General features: G+C 47.4%; 1 protein-coding gene across 1 annotated transcript; it reads right to left on the bottom strand.

Annotated features, from left to right (window-relative positions):
- Positions 1-2,909: 2,909 nt before the first annotated feature.
- Positions 2,910-16,708, bottom strand: PLEK2 (pleckstrin 2). The gene is made up of 8 exons (XM_021719185.1): positions 16,543-16,708; positions 12,893-13,074; positions 9,283-9,374; positions 8,800-8,987; positions 8,183-8,284; positions 5,676-5,759; positions 3,875-3,953; positions 2,910-3,146 (listed from the first exon to the last, which is right to left on the bottom strand). The coding sequence occupies exons 3-8, from the start codon at positions 9,356-9,358 to the stop codon at positions 3,019-3,021; spliced, it is 657 nt and encodes a 218-aa protein (XP_021574860.1). The 5' UTR covers positions 9,359-9,374; positions 12,893-13,074; positions 16,543-16,708; the 3' UTR covers positions 2,910-3,018.
- Positions 16,709-16,947: the final 239 nt, after the last annotated feature.

Consider the following 16,947-nt stretch of genomic DNA (forward strand, 5'->3'; position numbering starts at 1 on the left):
GTAACACAGAGTGACAAAATACATTTTAAAAAAACAGTAGCTGATTTTTTTTATTTAGTTGTTTTGAGCATCATTACCCAGGTTTTGATAAATTTTTTCCGATTAAAATATCTACTAGGTGCCACTTAGAACTTCAGTTCTCTTTATAACAGAATAAGAATCTGTTTGAACACAGTTAACAGCAATTTTTCTTACATGTTTCCATCACTTTTATCTTCGAGAACTAGTTATTTTGTACATAAATTTCATAGGTAACAAGTTCTTTGAAGTTACAGCTACAGTACTCAAGTGTAGAAAATCTTGAGTTAGTTTGGTCTGCTTATCTTCATAGATTTACTCTCTTAATACACTTGAGGAACCGGTTATATTTACATAGTCAATCCAGGACTAGTCTTTACTCAATATTAAAGGGACTGGAAAATGTAAGAGTGTATTATGGAATTTATGCCATTTATGAAGGTTTATTCCTTTGTTAAAAGTAATAGCCTGTGCTAGCTTTTTCAGCCCAAAGGTCTCACTTCAAATGGCTGGTTTCCAGGAGAAAGCCATGCTTACTATCTAGCATGACACCTTGGGAATATTTAGAGGAGAAACTGGATGTACTCAAGACTGGCACATAATTGTCACTTCTATCTTTGGAGTATCAAAAAAATTTTATGAAGTCTATAACATCAAAAATGTCATCAAAATATAACAGGTGCTCCTTTGCTATATGCAGAGGAATTCTTCTTTTGTTTACGGAAATTTTTTATACTTCAAAAGCCATAACTGTTAAAAAAAATACCAGTGGCCTCCATGGTGGGTGATTTTTGTCCCATATGGGCCTTTCACTCAGATCCTTGACAGTTTTGTTAATGACCTTAGAGAAAAGATCAATATTTCACTGATACCGTTAGGAAGAGGACAAACTAAACTTAAAGCATGTATACACTTTGCTGTCCTAAAAGTCGGCAGAGATAAGATATGTATGAGGATAACATAAACACTCAGTTCTGAATAACTTGAACAGGATTGGCCTAGAAGTGGACAGCTTATCCAACTCTTGAATCTCCCCCAAAGCCTTTTCATGAAAAATGTTGAGTTTTATCTACTCCCCACTCTGCCTTTCATTGAGGTAAAGTGGCTATCAACTCATGTAACAAAATTAATGATAATTTTAGTCTCATTTATGCATAAATTGAAAACGATGGCCAGGAGAAAATATGAACAAACCATTTTTTGTATCAGTTTATAACAAGCCAATTCTTATGTGGGTAACTTTCAAACACACAGTGGGAGCCCTAGTGACCTGCTGAGCACTGCATCATTGCTAAGCTCAACTGCCATTACTCAGTGCCATGCTACTATCTACATTTTCATGAAGAGCCAAATGGTGAGAGGTTTTTTAAAAATTTAAGTGCCAGGACCTTGCTGAGACTATTTGCCTCAAGGTGATGGTCATCTACTTTCCAACCCATGGAGATCCTGATATCTCCCATATAAAGTGAGGCACGTTTGTGCCAATTTGGAAGCAGGAAGCCATCAAACCAAATGTAGTTTAATTAAGATAAATACCTGTCAATATTCAAAAAGGAAAAAAAAAAAACTAACTCCAGGGATATTAGGCCTTGGTGAAATGCCAAATGGAAAACGGTGCTTTCAAAGGTGGTCTCTTAAAATACAGGAATAAGTAAAACATTAGCTTGACAGTCCTGATCATTCAGGACAGGTGTTCTAGACAAGGTTAACAGGAGACAGTTTATAATATTTAAGAGGAAAAATTTCTACTAAAGCACTTTGGAAGTATCCATTCCCCTTAAATGTAAGTTATGTATTTTATCTATTCATTTAAGTCCAAGCACTTGTACTTGGCAGGGATACTGGCAATAGCTTGTGCCAGACTACTGTATAAACTTGAAAGTAATAAAAATGTTCTGTAAAAATATTGTATGATAGACTTTTCACTATTTCAAATTAACCTCCCAGCTGGTGAAGTTTCTTGGTATCTATTTGCCTCTGTCAAGGTTCATTTTAAAACCCAAATTTCATGCCTTGATTTAAATCTGCCCCATTTATGTCTTCTCTGTCCTTTAGAGAGCTCCTGCTTGGCATCTCTTTCGAAATACCTTTTTTCATAGAAAAACTATGTTTTTACCTTTTTTTTCTTTTTGCATATGTGACTAACTTATTCAGCTGAGCCCATGACTTACTACAATGTATAACACTTATGCGGGCTTATTTTCCAAAGCAAAACAAACTGCATGTCCAACCAAAGTTTTGCCACCATCCCCCACTTTAAGATGAAGTATCTTAGTGATGAACATACTTGAAATGTTTCCTTAGGATTCTAATAGCCGGAAAGAAATGTCAATTCTTATTCATTTCAAAAAAGGAGTTAAGGGAGAGCCACATGAGGGTAGAGTTTTATTTAGCATTACAGCACGGCCAGTGTTTTTGTACCAACAAAGGGAACCTACTCTGGTGCCTAAGGAAAGGGTTGTGATTATGGAGAAAGTAGAGATGCTGATGCCTCCTGGCTGCTCTAGCCTTTCCAGCTTGGTAACCCAATGATGGGGAAGGAAATAGCACCACAGCCATTTGGGACCTGAGGGACTCCAGCATTCGCACTCCAAAGCAGTACAAAATGTACAAAAAAGTTAAAAGTCTTGCCAGGAGTGGTGGTTCACACCGAATCCCACCACATTGGGAGGCTGAGATGGGGAGGACTACTTGAGGCTAGGAGTTCAAAACCAGCCTGGACAACGTAGAGAGACCTCTGTCTCTACAAAATACAAATTTTAAATTAGCCAGGTGTGGCGGTGTGCAGCTATGCGGGAGGATGGCTTGAACCCAAGAGTTCGAGGCTGTATTAAGATCATCATGCCACTGCGTTCCAGCCTGGGCAAGACAGCAAGACCCTGTCTCTTAAAAAAAAAAAAAAAAAAAGAGTTAAGTCTTAACGCATCCCCATTCTCCAGAAAATTCTATCTGCAGTATCTGGTGGAGTGAGAAATCTTGGTCCAGTTCCTGTAGGTCCTGTCATGTTAGCTTTTTGATGGCTTCAATCCACTCCACCCGCTCAGCCTTGCTGCTGGCCTGGATGTAGTAGTGTGTGTCATCCTTAGTGATCACTTTGAAGAGATTTCCCTGGACATTTCCTTTCACCCCTAAGCAGAAAAAAAAAAATCAGCGATTGAATATCCATGTCTGCTTTCAGTTTGAGCTAGCTGAAAGCGGGGACATGGAAAGAAACAAATATAATGAAGCATTTCTTAAATATAAAGGTAGATGGCCAGGGAGTTTCCCAGACATGCTGCCCGCTCCTCCCTCCCACACCCTCTCCCTCGCCAGCACCTTCAGGCCTGAAATGGTTCTGTTGGGACATTCCTGGAAGCCTCCCTTTCCGGCCTCTCTGAAGCCACAGATCTACAGTCTCATTCACATCAAAGGATCCAGCCTGTTTATGTTAAAACCAGGCACAGAATTTGGAGTCTGACCACAAACTGTTTAACTTCTTTGAACCTCAATTTCTCTTCCTGCCATAGCTGGCTGTTGCGCAATTAGTGTGATTATAGATATTAAAGTATGGCGCTAACCCTAAGGCACGGCGTAAGTCTTAGCTGTTATTCTCAGGTGGAAGCTCATGGCCATCAGCAAAGATACTGAGGGGGGAAGAATATTAGAGAAAGGAATTACTCAGTTGTACTCTTAAAAGACTCAGAACACCCCACATACCCTTTCTCTAATTCTGAAATTTGCTTCAAAGCTCACACCATTCATTGTCCCACTAAGCCCTACTCAGCTCCCAAACTCAGTCTTTCATCAGTGGGACATTATTGAGGTGCAGGAGGGAGGTCCCTGAGATCTTCAGGCGGGGGCCGAAGTTACACCTTACCCATGGGAACGCCATTATCTTCCAGAGCAGACACCAGAGAGCCACGGAGAGAAAACCCACCCGCTGGCCTGTTCTCCTCCTGCAGAGGAAAAGAAAGGAAACCTAATTAGGGACTGGTGAATGCACAAAAGGGAAGACTTGCACTCGCCCCTAGACCGCAGGCCAGCCAAAGAAGTCAGTGCAAGTTAGTTGTCAGATGAGGTCCCGGGCCAGCTACAGTGGCTCAAGCCTATAATCCCAACACCCTGGGAGACTGAGGTGGGAGGATCCCTTGAGCCCAGGTATTCAACGACCAGCTTGGGCAACATAACAACATAGCAAGACCCTCTCTCTATAAAATTTTTTAAAAAAAAACAAGAAGAAGAAGCTGAACTTGGATATCACATGGCCAAGTTGCATGCACCAGAAAGGAAGTCTGGGCTTCTTCAATTCACAGCCAGCAGCAGTGCCCATCAATGCTGCTGCTACCAAGTATGGCCTGCTTGAAAATTAATCTGCTCTTCATTCCTGGAGACATTCTCAAACAAAGCCTCAGCTCCAACGTTCTATCAGGAGGAGCAGGCCCTTGCTTCCTTAACCCTTGTATGCATCTTACCAACCAATCAGAAAAAATACATCACAGTTTTCATTTCTGCAAAATTGATAGATTCTAGCATACTGAACAGCATTATACAAGTCTCTTGTATGCGCCCCACATGAAACTTTGGAGAAACAAAACCATGGTTGGTGGTATCTCTGGAAGACTTGGAGCAATTTGAAACACCTCAAGCCTCGGGTCCCTGGATCCCTTCAAATGATCAATAATCAACTTCATACTTAAGCGGGGCATGGTGGCACATGCCTGTAATCCCAGCACTTTGGGAGGCCAAGGCAGGAGGATCACATGAGGCCAGGAGTGCGAGACCAGCCTAAACAATATAATGAGACTCTGTCTCTATTTTTAAAAATTAAAAATAAATAAATAAAAAACTTCATTCTGCAATAAGTAGGGCAAAAAACAAAGAAGCTAAATAAAAATACTGAACATATTTATACTATTGGAACCCAAAGGGGTAGAGTTCCAGGAGGAAGGGATCTACCCCAGTCTGGAGGGCTCATGGGCAGCCTCAGAAAGGACAGGAGGCTTGAACTGGGTCTTAAAGGGGAGAAAGTTCTGGGGATAGGAGAGGACCTTCAGCCCAAACAGCGGGAAGAATAACCACAAAGCCAGGAGCAAGCTAATCGCTAAATGTCTAAGATGGTGCCGGGTGGAGATAGACTCCAAAAGGGCATGAAGAAATTAGGTTGGGCTGGACTGTGGTGAGTTGAATGCAAAAGTGAAGCATTTATTTCATACATCTCCTTATTTTTTTCTTTGCTTAAAAGGACTTGAAGCCAGGCTCGGTGGCCTGTAATCCCTGCACTCTGAGAGGTCGAGGCAGGAGGATCACTTAAGCACAGGAGCTCAAGACCATGCAGGGCAACATAGCAAGACCTCGTCTCTACAAAAAAATTTTAAAATGAGCTGGGTGTGGTGGTATGCAACTGTAGTCCCAGGTACTAAGGAGGCTGTGGTGGGTAGATCGCCTGAACCAAGGTCGAGGCTACAGTAAGCCATGGTTGTGTCACTGCACTCCAGCCCGGGCAACAGAGTGAGGCTCCAACTCCAAAAGAAAAAAGCAAAGAAGCAGGCAACGGTGCGGAAAGGGCAGAGGCGCCTGGACTGCGGGAAGGTGCATGGGTGCTGGAGGAAGGGAGCTCCACTGGGGACCCGAGGAGTGTTTGGGGCACAACACAGGACGAACCAGCAGGCAGCACTCACCTTGGAAGGGTCATAATAATGCAGGAAAGCTGGGTCCTTCCTCAGAACGAAGCGGCGCACCTTCCAGTTTTTCCTCTTGTGCCCCTGAGGCAAAGAGGGGGTTCAACGCTTACTGAGGACAGCTGTACGCCCCTCTTCCTGTTTCCAGACATCTAATACCAGTTCCCCCGCATGCCAGCCTGCTCCGATGGGACTACATTCTACGACAGGTCGATAGAAAAGCCAAGGACTGCAAGGCCGCGGTCTTCCCGGACACCATCCCTGCTCAGAGACACATGAGCAAAAACGCTATCGTGTGCAGTCAAGTCGACAGAGCCTAGAACAGTCAGCGCCAAAGGAAAAGGGGCACGTTACCCGGACACCACTTAGGCATAAAGAAGGATAAGGCGGTGGCAGGCGTCAACTGGACTGGGCGCTCACGGCAGACTCAAACTTTGTAAGGGTCAACTTAGTCCAAAAACAAACCCACAGCCACAAGTGCACCAGAGCACTTCACACATGTGCCCACAGATGGTAAGACCACTTCAGCACTGTGCATTAAGAAAAAAGAGAGGCCAGACACAGTGACTCACGCCTATGATCCCAGCACTTTGGGAGGCTGAGGAAAGAAAATTGCCTGAGCCCATGCGTTCAAGACCAGCCTGGGCAAAGTGGCGAGACCTCATCTCTACAATAAATCAAAAAATTAGCCGGGCATGGTGGTGCATGCCTGTAGTTCCAGCTACTTGGAAAGTTGAGATGGAAGGATCGTCAGAACCCAGCAGGTCGAGGCTGCGGTGGCCATGAGTGTGCCACTGCACTCCACCCTGAGTGACAGAGTAAGATTCCACTCAAAAAAAAAACAAAAAAAAAAAGAAAGAAAGAAAGTGAGAGGCCTGGTGCAGTGGCTCACGCCTATAATCCCAGCACTTTGGGAGGCTGAGGCGGGAGGATAGCCTGAGCCCAAGGGTTTGAGATCAGCCTGGGCAACATAGCAAGACCTTGTCTTTACTATAAATTATAAAAATTAGCCAGACATGGTGGCGCATGCCTGTAGTTCCAGCTACTTTGAAGGCTGAGGTGAAAGGTTTGCCTGAGCCCAACAGGTCGAGGCTGCAGTGGCTATGAGCATGCCACTGCACCCCAGCCTGGGCAACAGAGAGAGACTTCAATTTAAAAAAAAGAAGCAAGAAACAATTAATTATATGAGAAAATCTAAAAGTGTACAATACTGATGTGTGTGTGTGTGTGCGCGCGCGAGCGCACGCGTGTGTGTGTGGGTGACTTTCCTTGGCCTCATGCCTTAGATCACAGACCTTCCTTAGACCTCCCAGTCAGAAACACCTTCAGAGTTCCTTCCGCAACTCCTCAAGCTCTCAGGGGCCTCTCTATCTCCCCTCAGGAAGGACTCCCATCATGCCCAGCAGAAATAGGACCCTTGGGGTAGACTGGCGTTTGTGTGGATGGTCAGTAACCTAAGAGGTGACAACATTGCGTGCTCCAAGTCACAAAGGGAATGGCGATGAACAGTGTTCGTGCCCATTGTACAGACACGCATGTGCAGTTGCTAGATAATGTGCAGAGACAAGACCCGGGGCTGTGCAAAACATCCATTGCTCTTCCTGTGCCAGGGATGTGGTGGTTTTGTTCCCAGAATTCCCTTTTTTTGTTGGGCACACTGCAGGGGTGACTGGGACACGTTTTGCCTCTAGTTTAACATGGTCGTTCTCCCAAACACGGTTAGGTGTGGGTGTCATGTCACAGCCAGGTTCTAAACACTGAGCTTATACCACAAAATGTGATCTTCGGCCTACCAACATGGTGGAGAAAACAATTATTTGTAGTTCAGAAAGTGAAACAAGGGGATATGCAGAGCCTCCCCAAGGAAGGCAGAGACCCCAGGAAGCCCCAGGGAGCAGAATGCCAACAAATGCAGGACATTAAGCTGGTCGGCAACATCTTCCAAGACAGGCCGGGCATGGTGGCTCATGCCTGTAATCCCAGTACTTTGGGAGGCCGAGATGGAAGGATCACTTGAGGCCAGGAGTTCAAGACCCTGGGGAACATAGCAAGACCCACGTTTCCACCATAAAAAAAATTTTTTAAAGCTGCATGCGGTCCCAGCTAAATGGGAGGCTAAGGTGGGAGTATCACTTGAGCCCTAGAGGTTGAAGCCGCAGTGAGCTATGATCATGCCACTGTACTCCAGTCCTCCAGCCTGGGCAACAGAGTGAGACCCTGTCTCAAAAGAACAAACAGAAAAACACTGCAAGACAAATACATGAACCTGAGTGGTGATAATCACATGTGTACGCAGTGCGTTTTCCCTGAACGACCCTTGTGTCTGGTGCCCTCATGAGTAGGCGTCTGCATATTTTTTGACATGCTGGCACAAGGCTCCTCATTAAGCAGATTCTGCTAATACTTAGTGCCTCCAGGCAGCCTCAGCCCTCCCTCCCTCTAAGCCTGCTCCTGCCTCCCCTGGGTTAGAGCACTGTCCGTCTCCTCCTACTCCAAGGCAGTCACACCTGCTTGACCAGGTAGCCTTGTTTGACCACCATGCCGCTCAGCTCCACCATGCCCAGGCTGACTTCTTCCTTGGAGCTTGTCTTCTTCTTGTAGCTCTCAGCCTAGTGGGGAGGAAAGAGCAGGACCCAGTCACGGAAAAGACCCAGGCCAGCCAGAAGGGAAAGGAAATGCCTCAACATAAAACCCTCTTCAGCTCAGGATGAAGCGGTCCCCCAAACCCCAGGCCTCTCCCTAAGACCATGGACCCCCAAGGCTCCTGGTTCTGTGGCCTCTTCCTTCTCTCTACCTTGGTGATAAGAACAACCCACTCGTTTTTTTTGAGTCAGGGTCTCACTCTGTTACCCGGGCTGGAGTGCAGAGGCACCATCTTGGCTCACCGCAGCCTCAACCACCTGGGTTTGGGCAGTCAATCCACCTCAGCTTCTAAGTAGCTGGGACAACAGGTGCACACCATCACACCTGGCTAGTATTTTTTTTTGTAGAGACTAGGTCTCATTCTGTTGCCCGGGCTGGTCTTGAACTCCTGGGCCCAAGCAATCCCCCCGTCTCGGCCTCCCAAAGTGCCAGGATTACAGGTGTGAGCCACCGCTCCCAGCCCACCAGTTCCTTAACTTACAAAAGTGTACAGGGCCGTGGAGTCATCCAGGAACTGCTCGGCCAGGTCCCCAGAGCGAACGGCATCCATGCTTCGGACACCCACCGGCCTGAGGAAGTTCTCCTCCATGAGCATGGAGGCCAGGGTCACCGCCTCCAGACGGCTGGCAGCAAAGCTGTTGGAAATGAGCCAGTCCACCAGGGAGGAGCCTGGCCAAGGGCAGTGCCAGTCAGCCAGCGGGTTATGGCCAGCTTCCTTGAGGTGCCTGAGCAATGGCCTCATGGACCTTGACCTCCCAGGCGGCCTCCAGGCTCTACCCAAGAGCAGCCTGAAGCCATTCCCGCTGCACAGAATCGTGGCTACACTCACTTGTGGCCATCTCTGGCCAGGCCAGGCCATTGGCCATCTGGCAGCTCTGGCCTCAGTTCAAGCTGGTCAAGCATATGGCTGAGCCCCAGATCACCATGTCCCAGGGCCCCAGCCCAGCTCCTGGGGCAGGCTCACCTAGGAAGGTCTTTTTGTAGGTGCTTCCCTGCTCCATGTTGGGGCTTGAACGGATTCCGTTGCTGCTGTCATGCATCTTGTCCACAATGCGACTACATGGAAGGGAAGGCAAAGTGGGGAGACCCTCGTCACACCGACAGGTACAAAGAAGGGTCCAAGAGTCACTGCTGAGGGCATAAAGCAAGTGGCAAACGGTTGATACATGCCACTAAGAAAGGGGGTGTAAGGACTGGGCTCGGTGGTTCAGGCCTGTAATCCCAGCACTGTGGGAAGCCTAGGTAGGAGGATTGCTTGAGCCCAGGAGTTCAAGACCAGCCTGGGCAATGTAGCAAGACCTCATCTCTACAAAAAACTTTTTAAAAAATTAGCCAGGCGTGGTGGTGCACACCTGTAGTCCCAGCTACTCAGGAGGCTGAGGTAGAAGGATCACCTCAGCGCAGGATATCAAGGTTGCCATCAGCCATGATTGTCATGATCATGCTACTGCACACTCCAGCCTGCATGACAGAGTGAGACCCTAACTCAAAAAATAAAAAGTAATAATAATAAAAAAGAAAGGGGGTATAAGAAAACAGCCTGTTGTGTGGCAAGAATGATGCCATCTTGGGGTGAAGCCACCACAATGACCAATGTTTGACCCCCTGAGCATACCAAGGTGTTCCCATAGCATAGATCACCCCTCATAAAGATGCTTTCAAACCTTCCCAATGGTCATGAGCTTCGCCAGAAAGTGTGAGGCATCACCACGTTTTACCAAAAAAGTTTACTCTATGAAAGATATTTTCTGGAGTGGGTGCAGCAATCCACCGTCTCTCTCAGCAGCCCAAGACATTATTTCTGTCCCTATTAAATGTTTCTTTCTGAGAAACTGGATTTATCAGGCTTTCTTCAGCCTCTCCACTCCCTCAGCCTTTGAGGGGAGGTTTGCATAAACCTGTTCATCCCAGAACATGGGGTATTCAGCTACTCATCAGAATTCGAGAGGCAGGATCTTCGGACATTTCTTTTCTTCTTCTTGGTCATCTAAATGTTCTAATATTTCTATACTAAACAGGTGCTACTTCTATTTTATTTTATGTTTGAGTTGGAGTCTCACTCTGCTGCCCAGGCTGAAGTCCAGTGGCATGATCATGGCTACCGCAGTCTTGACCTGCTGGGCTCAGACAATCCTTCCATCTCAGTCTTCCAAGTAGCTGGAACCATAGGCACACACCACCACACCCGGTCAATTTTTTGATTTATTGTAGAAATGAGGTCTCGCCAAGTTGCCCAGGCTAGTCTCGAACCCCTGGGCTCAGGCAATCCTCTTGCCTCCACCTCCCAATTTGCTGGAATTACAGGAGGCGTGAGCCACCACACCTGGCTACATGTGCTACTTTTTTTTGTTGAAGCAGGATTTATTGAGAAGACAGAAAAGCTCCCACAGTGTGAAGGGACCAGAAGGGGTTGCCCTACATGTGCTACTTTTATAGTAAGACTAAGGAGTTGTGACTTTTAACTTAAAAGCAAGAGTGTACAGTAGCACACATGATTCTCTGTGACCTCCTGCATTTAGTCTAAACCCCTCCAGTTACCCTTCAGACCATCTTTGAACGCACACACCTACCCGCCCTTACCTGCAGCTGCTCCCCCCTACACCCACCAGGGTTCAGCAGCTCCCTAGACCCGTAGAAGGGTACAGTCAAGGTTTCAGTGCCCGGGGCCAGGCACAGTGACTCGCGCCTGTAATCCCAGCACTTTGGAAGGCTGAAGTGGGAGGACTGGTTGAGCCCAGGAGTTCGAGACCAGCCTAGGCAACATAGTGAGACCTCATCTCTACAATAAATCTAAAAAAGAAAGAAAAAATCAGCCAGTATGGTAGCACACACCTGTAGTTCCAGCCACTTGGGAGGCTGAGGCGGAAAGATTGCCTGAGCCCAGAAGTTCAAGGCTGCGGTGAGCCATGATAGTGCCACTGCCCTCCAGCCTGGGCAACAGACTCCAAAAAAAAAGGTTTCAGTGCCTGGCAGGGAGTTGTTATGAGCCCAGGAATGGACTCACAGCATATCTTCGATGGGTGTAACAGTTCTGAGGCCTGGGAGGCTGGGGGCTTTTCCTGAAGAGGGAACACTTTCCCTCATGAGGATGGGATCTCCTTTCATATATCCCTACTTTACATACTAATCAGCTCCAACACTGAACAGTTTTTCTTCTACTCTGTAGGCCAGTTATTGCCACCAACAGAAAGTCTCTTCCCATCTTCTACTTATCTACTTAGGCTGGAAAGTTCCTGAGATGAAACTTTATTTGTTCCTACTGCAGCTGCTAAGCACCTAGCACTGGGCCTGGCATGCAGTAGGCACTCAATAACTATTTACTGAATGCATGAATTAAGAATCCCAATAAGCAGGGAGGTAGCTGCTGCCAGAACACATCATTCTTGCCACCAGGCAGTGAGCAAGGCCACTGACCGCTGTGATTTGAATGTTTGTCTCCTCCCAAATGCACGTTGAAACTTAGCCCCCTAGGTGGCAGCATTGAGAGGTGACACTTTTTTTTTTTTTTTTTTTTTGAGTCAGAGTCTTCCTCTGTCACCCAGGCTAGATAGAGTGCAATGGTGTTGCTCACGGCTTCGCTGGGCACACGGCTTCGCTGGACTCAGGTGACCCTTCTGCCTCAGCCTTCCAAGTAGCTGGAACTACAGGCATGCACCACCGTGCCCAGCTAAGTTTTTGATTTATTGTAGAGATGAGGTCTTACCAAGTTGCCTGGCTGGTCTCAAACCCCTGGGCTCAGGCAATCCTCTCACCTCAGCCTCCCAAAGTGCTGGGATTACAGGACTGAGCCACTGCACCTGGTGAAAGGTGACACTTTTTAGAGGAGATTGGGTCATGAGAGCTCTGCCCTTGTGAATGGATTAACTCATTCATGGGTTAATGGGTTATCATAGGAGGGGAACTGGTGGCTTTACAGGAAGAGGAAGAGACCCATGCTAGAACATGAGCATGCTTAGCCCCTCGGCACCAGATGCCCTGCACCTCCTCGTGACTACAGAGTCTCCACCAGCAAGAAGGTCCTCACTAGACACAGCCCCTTGACCTTGGACTTATCAGCCTCTATAAGTGTCCAAAATAAGTTCTTTTTCTTTATAAATTACCCAGTTTCAGGTATTCTGTTATAAGCAACAGAAAACAGATTAAGACAAGATTTTTGGGAAGCTATGACACAGCCCTGAGCATCCTAGATGAAACGGAAGGGGCTCTTGGCCATGGTGGTGGTTAAAAGTGGCAGGCTCACCAACATACAATGCAACCCTGTGACCCCAAACTATTTGAACCCCCGTATAGCTACTAAAATAAAGGAAAAAAGTTTTTAAAAAGAAGAAAAATAAGCTACAGGGACCCCAAGAGATCACATGGGAATGGGGTAGGTAGATAGGGCCACTCCCAGGTAGGGAAACCAATATAAACAGTACAGGGGCGAGGAAGGACCTGAAGCACAATGGTAGTGCCAGTCAGGCTATGCAGCAAGCAAAGAGCTCCCTGGAGGGGCTGGGTCCCCTCTCCACTGCACAGACAGGAGAGGCTGCAATAAAGCCAAGCAGGGCAGGGGCAAGTGGGTGGGCACTCACTGCAGGCTGATGTGAGGGGGCAGCTTAAAGGAGTTTTTCAGTGTGTGGAGTTGCTGGACTTTCCCTGGCTGCCCTGCATGGATGGCCCCTGTTATCTCGAAGGCCCAGGCGTCCCTCTCCTCTCGGGAACATGCCTCCAGGAAGTACTCCGTGGATGTTCGTGTCTTCAACTTAATGAGGAGCTGTGGGGCGAGATGGGCAGTCAGACCAGCACCCAGAGGCACAGCAGCAAGGGAATGCAGGCGGCAAAGATGGTGGGACCTCAGTGAATCCAGGAGACCATGGAGTACAGTGATGGCTCCGTGTCCAACCCCCTTTCCCAGAACAACACAGTAGCTGGTCTTTACAGGTTCCCTAGGAAGGCCAGCATAGTGGCGCATGCCTGTAATCTTAGCACTTCTGGAGGCTGTGGCAAAAGGATTGGAGTTTGAGACTAGCTGGGGCAACATAGCAAGACCTCATCTCTATAAAAAATTTTTTTTAATTTTAAAAAGGCCGGGCTCGGTGGCTCAGCCTGTAATCCTGTGCCTTGGGAGGCTAAAGTGAGTGGATTGCCTGAGCCCGCAGGTTCGAGACCCGCCTGGGCAACTTGGCAAGACCTCATCTCTACAATAAATCAAAAAATCAGCCGGGCGCGGTAGCGCCTGCCTGTAGTTCCAACTACTTGGAAGGCTGAGGCGGCAGGATCGCCGGAGCCCAGCAGGTTGAGGCTGCGGTGGCCGGGAGCGGCCACTGCACTCCAGTCTGGGCGACAGTGAGACTCCAACTAAAAAAAAAAAAAAAATTTTTAAGAAGGAAATTAGCCAGATGAGGTGGTGTGCACCTTGTAATCCCAGCTACTTGAGAGGCTGAGGCAGGAGGATCGCCTGAGTCCCACAGGTCAAGACTGTGGCAACCCTTGATTGTGCTACTGTACTCTGGCCTGGGAGACAGTGTGAGATTCTGACCCAATAAATAAATAAATAAAATCTTCCTGCCCACGTACTCACAAACCATGCAGATAACAATTTGTTTGAGCATTTTATGTAGAATCACCATGAAGCTCACAACCCCAGTTAGTAAATCTAACCTGTTTCCCTTTTTTAAAGCGTAGAACAGAGTTCTCCTCTCTCCAGCCCATCCTACCAGCACATCTGCTCCCCACTGTTTCCTAGGACAGGCGTCCTCAAACCCCGGGCCGCAGAAGCGGTCCGTGGCCTGTCAGGAACTGGGCCACACAGAAGGAAGTGAGTGGTGAGCAAGTGAGCGAAGCTTCATCTGTATTTACAGCCGCACCTCATCACTCACATTACTGCCGAGTTCCATCTTCTGCCAGATCAGCGGTGGCATTACATTTGCATAGCAGTGCGAATTCTATTGTGAACTGCACATGTGAGGGATCTAGGCTGTGCACTCCTTGTGAGAACCTAATGCCTGATGATCTCAGGTGGAGCTGAGGCGATGATTCTAGCACTGGGGAGCGACTGCAAATACAGATTAACATTAGCAGGCAGACTCTGCTATACCGCCCATTGTACCCTTCATAATGCATCCTCCCTTTAATAAATCTCCCTTTCTTAATTCATTAAAAAAAAATTAGCAGTGAAGTTTGACTGCACAGAGACCATAGTAAATCAGACCCTATCAAAACCCTATCACTGAGTGGCAAGTGAGTTGATGTCTTCAACTGTACAGCTGCATCTAGTAGCAGCCTTTAAATCAGAATCTGACACTTATTTTAGTCCGCACGTGGCATACTCATTATTTTATTTATCACTTCCATCTGTACCTTTTTTATGGTGAGTTGTATAATTATTTCATTATATATTACAATGTAATAATAATAGAAATAAAGTGTATAATAAATGTTGGGCCCTTTAAACATCCCCAAACCATCCTCCCCCCTCCCCCATGTGTGGAAAAATTGTCTTCCATGATACTGGTCCCTGATGCCAAAAGGTTGGGGACCATGGCCTCAGATATCATCAAGGTCAGTAGCAATTTAATCTGCACATTCAGGCTTTCATTTATTGAGATCTAGAGTATTTTTGCTTTGTTTTGTTTTGTTTGTTTTGAGTCGAGGTCTCACTCTGTCACCCAGGCTGGAGTGCAGTGGCACCATCATGGCTTACCACAGTCTCAACCTTTTGGACTCAGGCAATCCTCCCACCTCAGCTTCATGAGTGGGACTACAGGAGCATGCCACCAAGCTGGGACTATAGGCGCATACCACCAAGCCTGGCTAATTTTGTAATTTTGTAGTACAGAACAGGTCTAACTATGTTGTCCAAGCTGGTCTCCAATTCCTAGGCTCAAGCAATCCTCCCGCCTCAGCCTTCCAAAGTGCTGTGATTACAGGTATGAGCCCATGCCCAGCCTCGGAATGCCAAAAGGTTTTCAATTTATCACTAGTTTTCCCACTAAGATGATTAACTCCATGAAGAAACCATCATACCATTTCCTTCCTTGACTCCTCCATTCACGAAAGGGGTGATTGGAGTTTGGTTCAGACCAGATAGAGGTAACGGAGAGCCACTGCAGGTTTTCAGTGGGAGAAAAGCCTGAGGAGAACTCTCTTAGACTAAAATGAGGAACCAAGCTCAGTTCCTAGTAGAATTTACTGGCACGTAATGGGTCTTCCATAAATGATTGGCTGATTTACTTTTTTTTTTTTTTTGAGTTGGAGTCTCACTCTGTCACCCAGACTGGATTGCAGTGGCCGCTCCCGGCCACTGCAGCCTTTACCTGCTGGGCTCCGGCAATCCTTCTGCCTCAGCCTTCCAAGTAGCTGGAACTACAGGCACGCGCTACCACACCCAGCTAATTTTTGATTTATTGTAGAGATGAGGTCTCGCCAAGTTGCCCAGGCGGGTCTCAAACCCTCGGGTTCAGGCAATCCACTCCCAAAGTGCTGGGATTACAGGCTGAGCCACCAAGCCCGGCTGATTTACTTTTTTGATGGGTAGGATTCAAGCCACCCCTGACCCCTGGAACACATCCATCCCCCAGGTGATAGAAGCCATTGTGCTAAAGCCTGAGATGGCAGTAATTATTCATCTTTGTGTAGTGCCTGCCTCATAGGAGGAAGTGTTCTAAAATGCCATGAACCTCATGATCCCAGCACAACCAAGTAGATACTCAGGTGTAATTATTTTATCCCATTTTCTTTCTTTTTTATTTTTTTGAGTCGGAGTCTGGCTCCGTCGCCCAGGCTGGAGTGCAGTAGCACGCTGCTCACGGCCACCGCAGCCTCAACCTGCTAGGCTCTGGCGATCCTTCTGCCTCAGCCTTCCAAGTAGGTGGAACCATAGGCATGTGCCATCAGGCCTGGCTAATTTTTTGATTTTCTGTAGAGATGAGGTCTTGCCATGTTGCTCAGGATGGTCTCAAACCCCTGAGCTCAGGCAATCCTCTCACCTTTGCCTCCCAAAGTGCTGGAATTCCAGGCATGAGCCACCACGCCCGGCGATTTTATCTCACTTTCTAGCTGAGGAACAAAGGCCCAGAGAGATTTAACTCCTTGCCCAAGGTCACACACAACATGGTAGAGCCAGGTTTTGAACCCAAGTTTTTCAGTGACAACTCTGAGCTCCTCTTATCACCCACACCACCCTCCCCAAAGAGGTCAGGGATGGGAAGGGCGAGGCACAGGTAACGGAGCCTTCACTTACGGGTCGGTTGTCATACTCCAGGCAGGGGCAGGTGATGGTGCAGCCATCCAGGAGGATTCGGCCCTTGGGAGGGGTCACCTTCCGACCCCCTTCAAGCTTGTAGTACACCAGCGTGTTCTGCCGAAGGATGAACCATCGTGCCTTCCAGTTGTGGACAATGTGACCCTAAGGACAGACAGGACAGTCTTGAGGTGACAGTCCAGAGGAGGATACTGTGTCCAGCGAGAGGAGTCCGATGGCACGACTGGCAAGACCTTGCCACAGAAACAACTTCCTAGCGAGGGAAAGAGCAATATTTTTGTCTGGATCTTTTTGTCACCTCTTTTGAGTATATAGCAACCTTTGGCATTGACCTTCTTGTTCCCATTTGGCCTCTTTTCCAGTTATAAAGTTTGAAAGAGGGGC

This window comes from Carlito syrichta, unplaced genomic scaffold (assembly GCF_000164805.1).
Source record: "Carlito syrichta isolate Samal-C Ts95f unplaced genomic scaffold, Tarsius_syrichta-2.0.1 Scaffold113598, whole genome shotgun sequence".
NCBI lineage: Eukaryota > Metazoa > Chordata > Mammalia > Primates > Tarsiidae > Carlito > Carlito syrichta.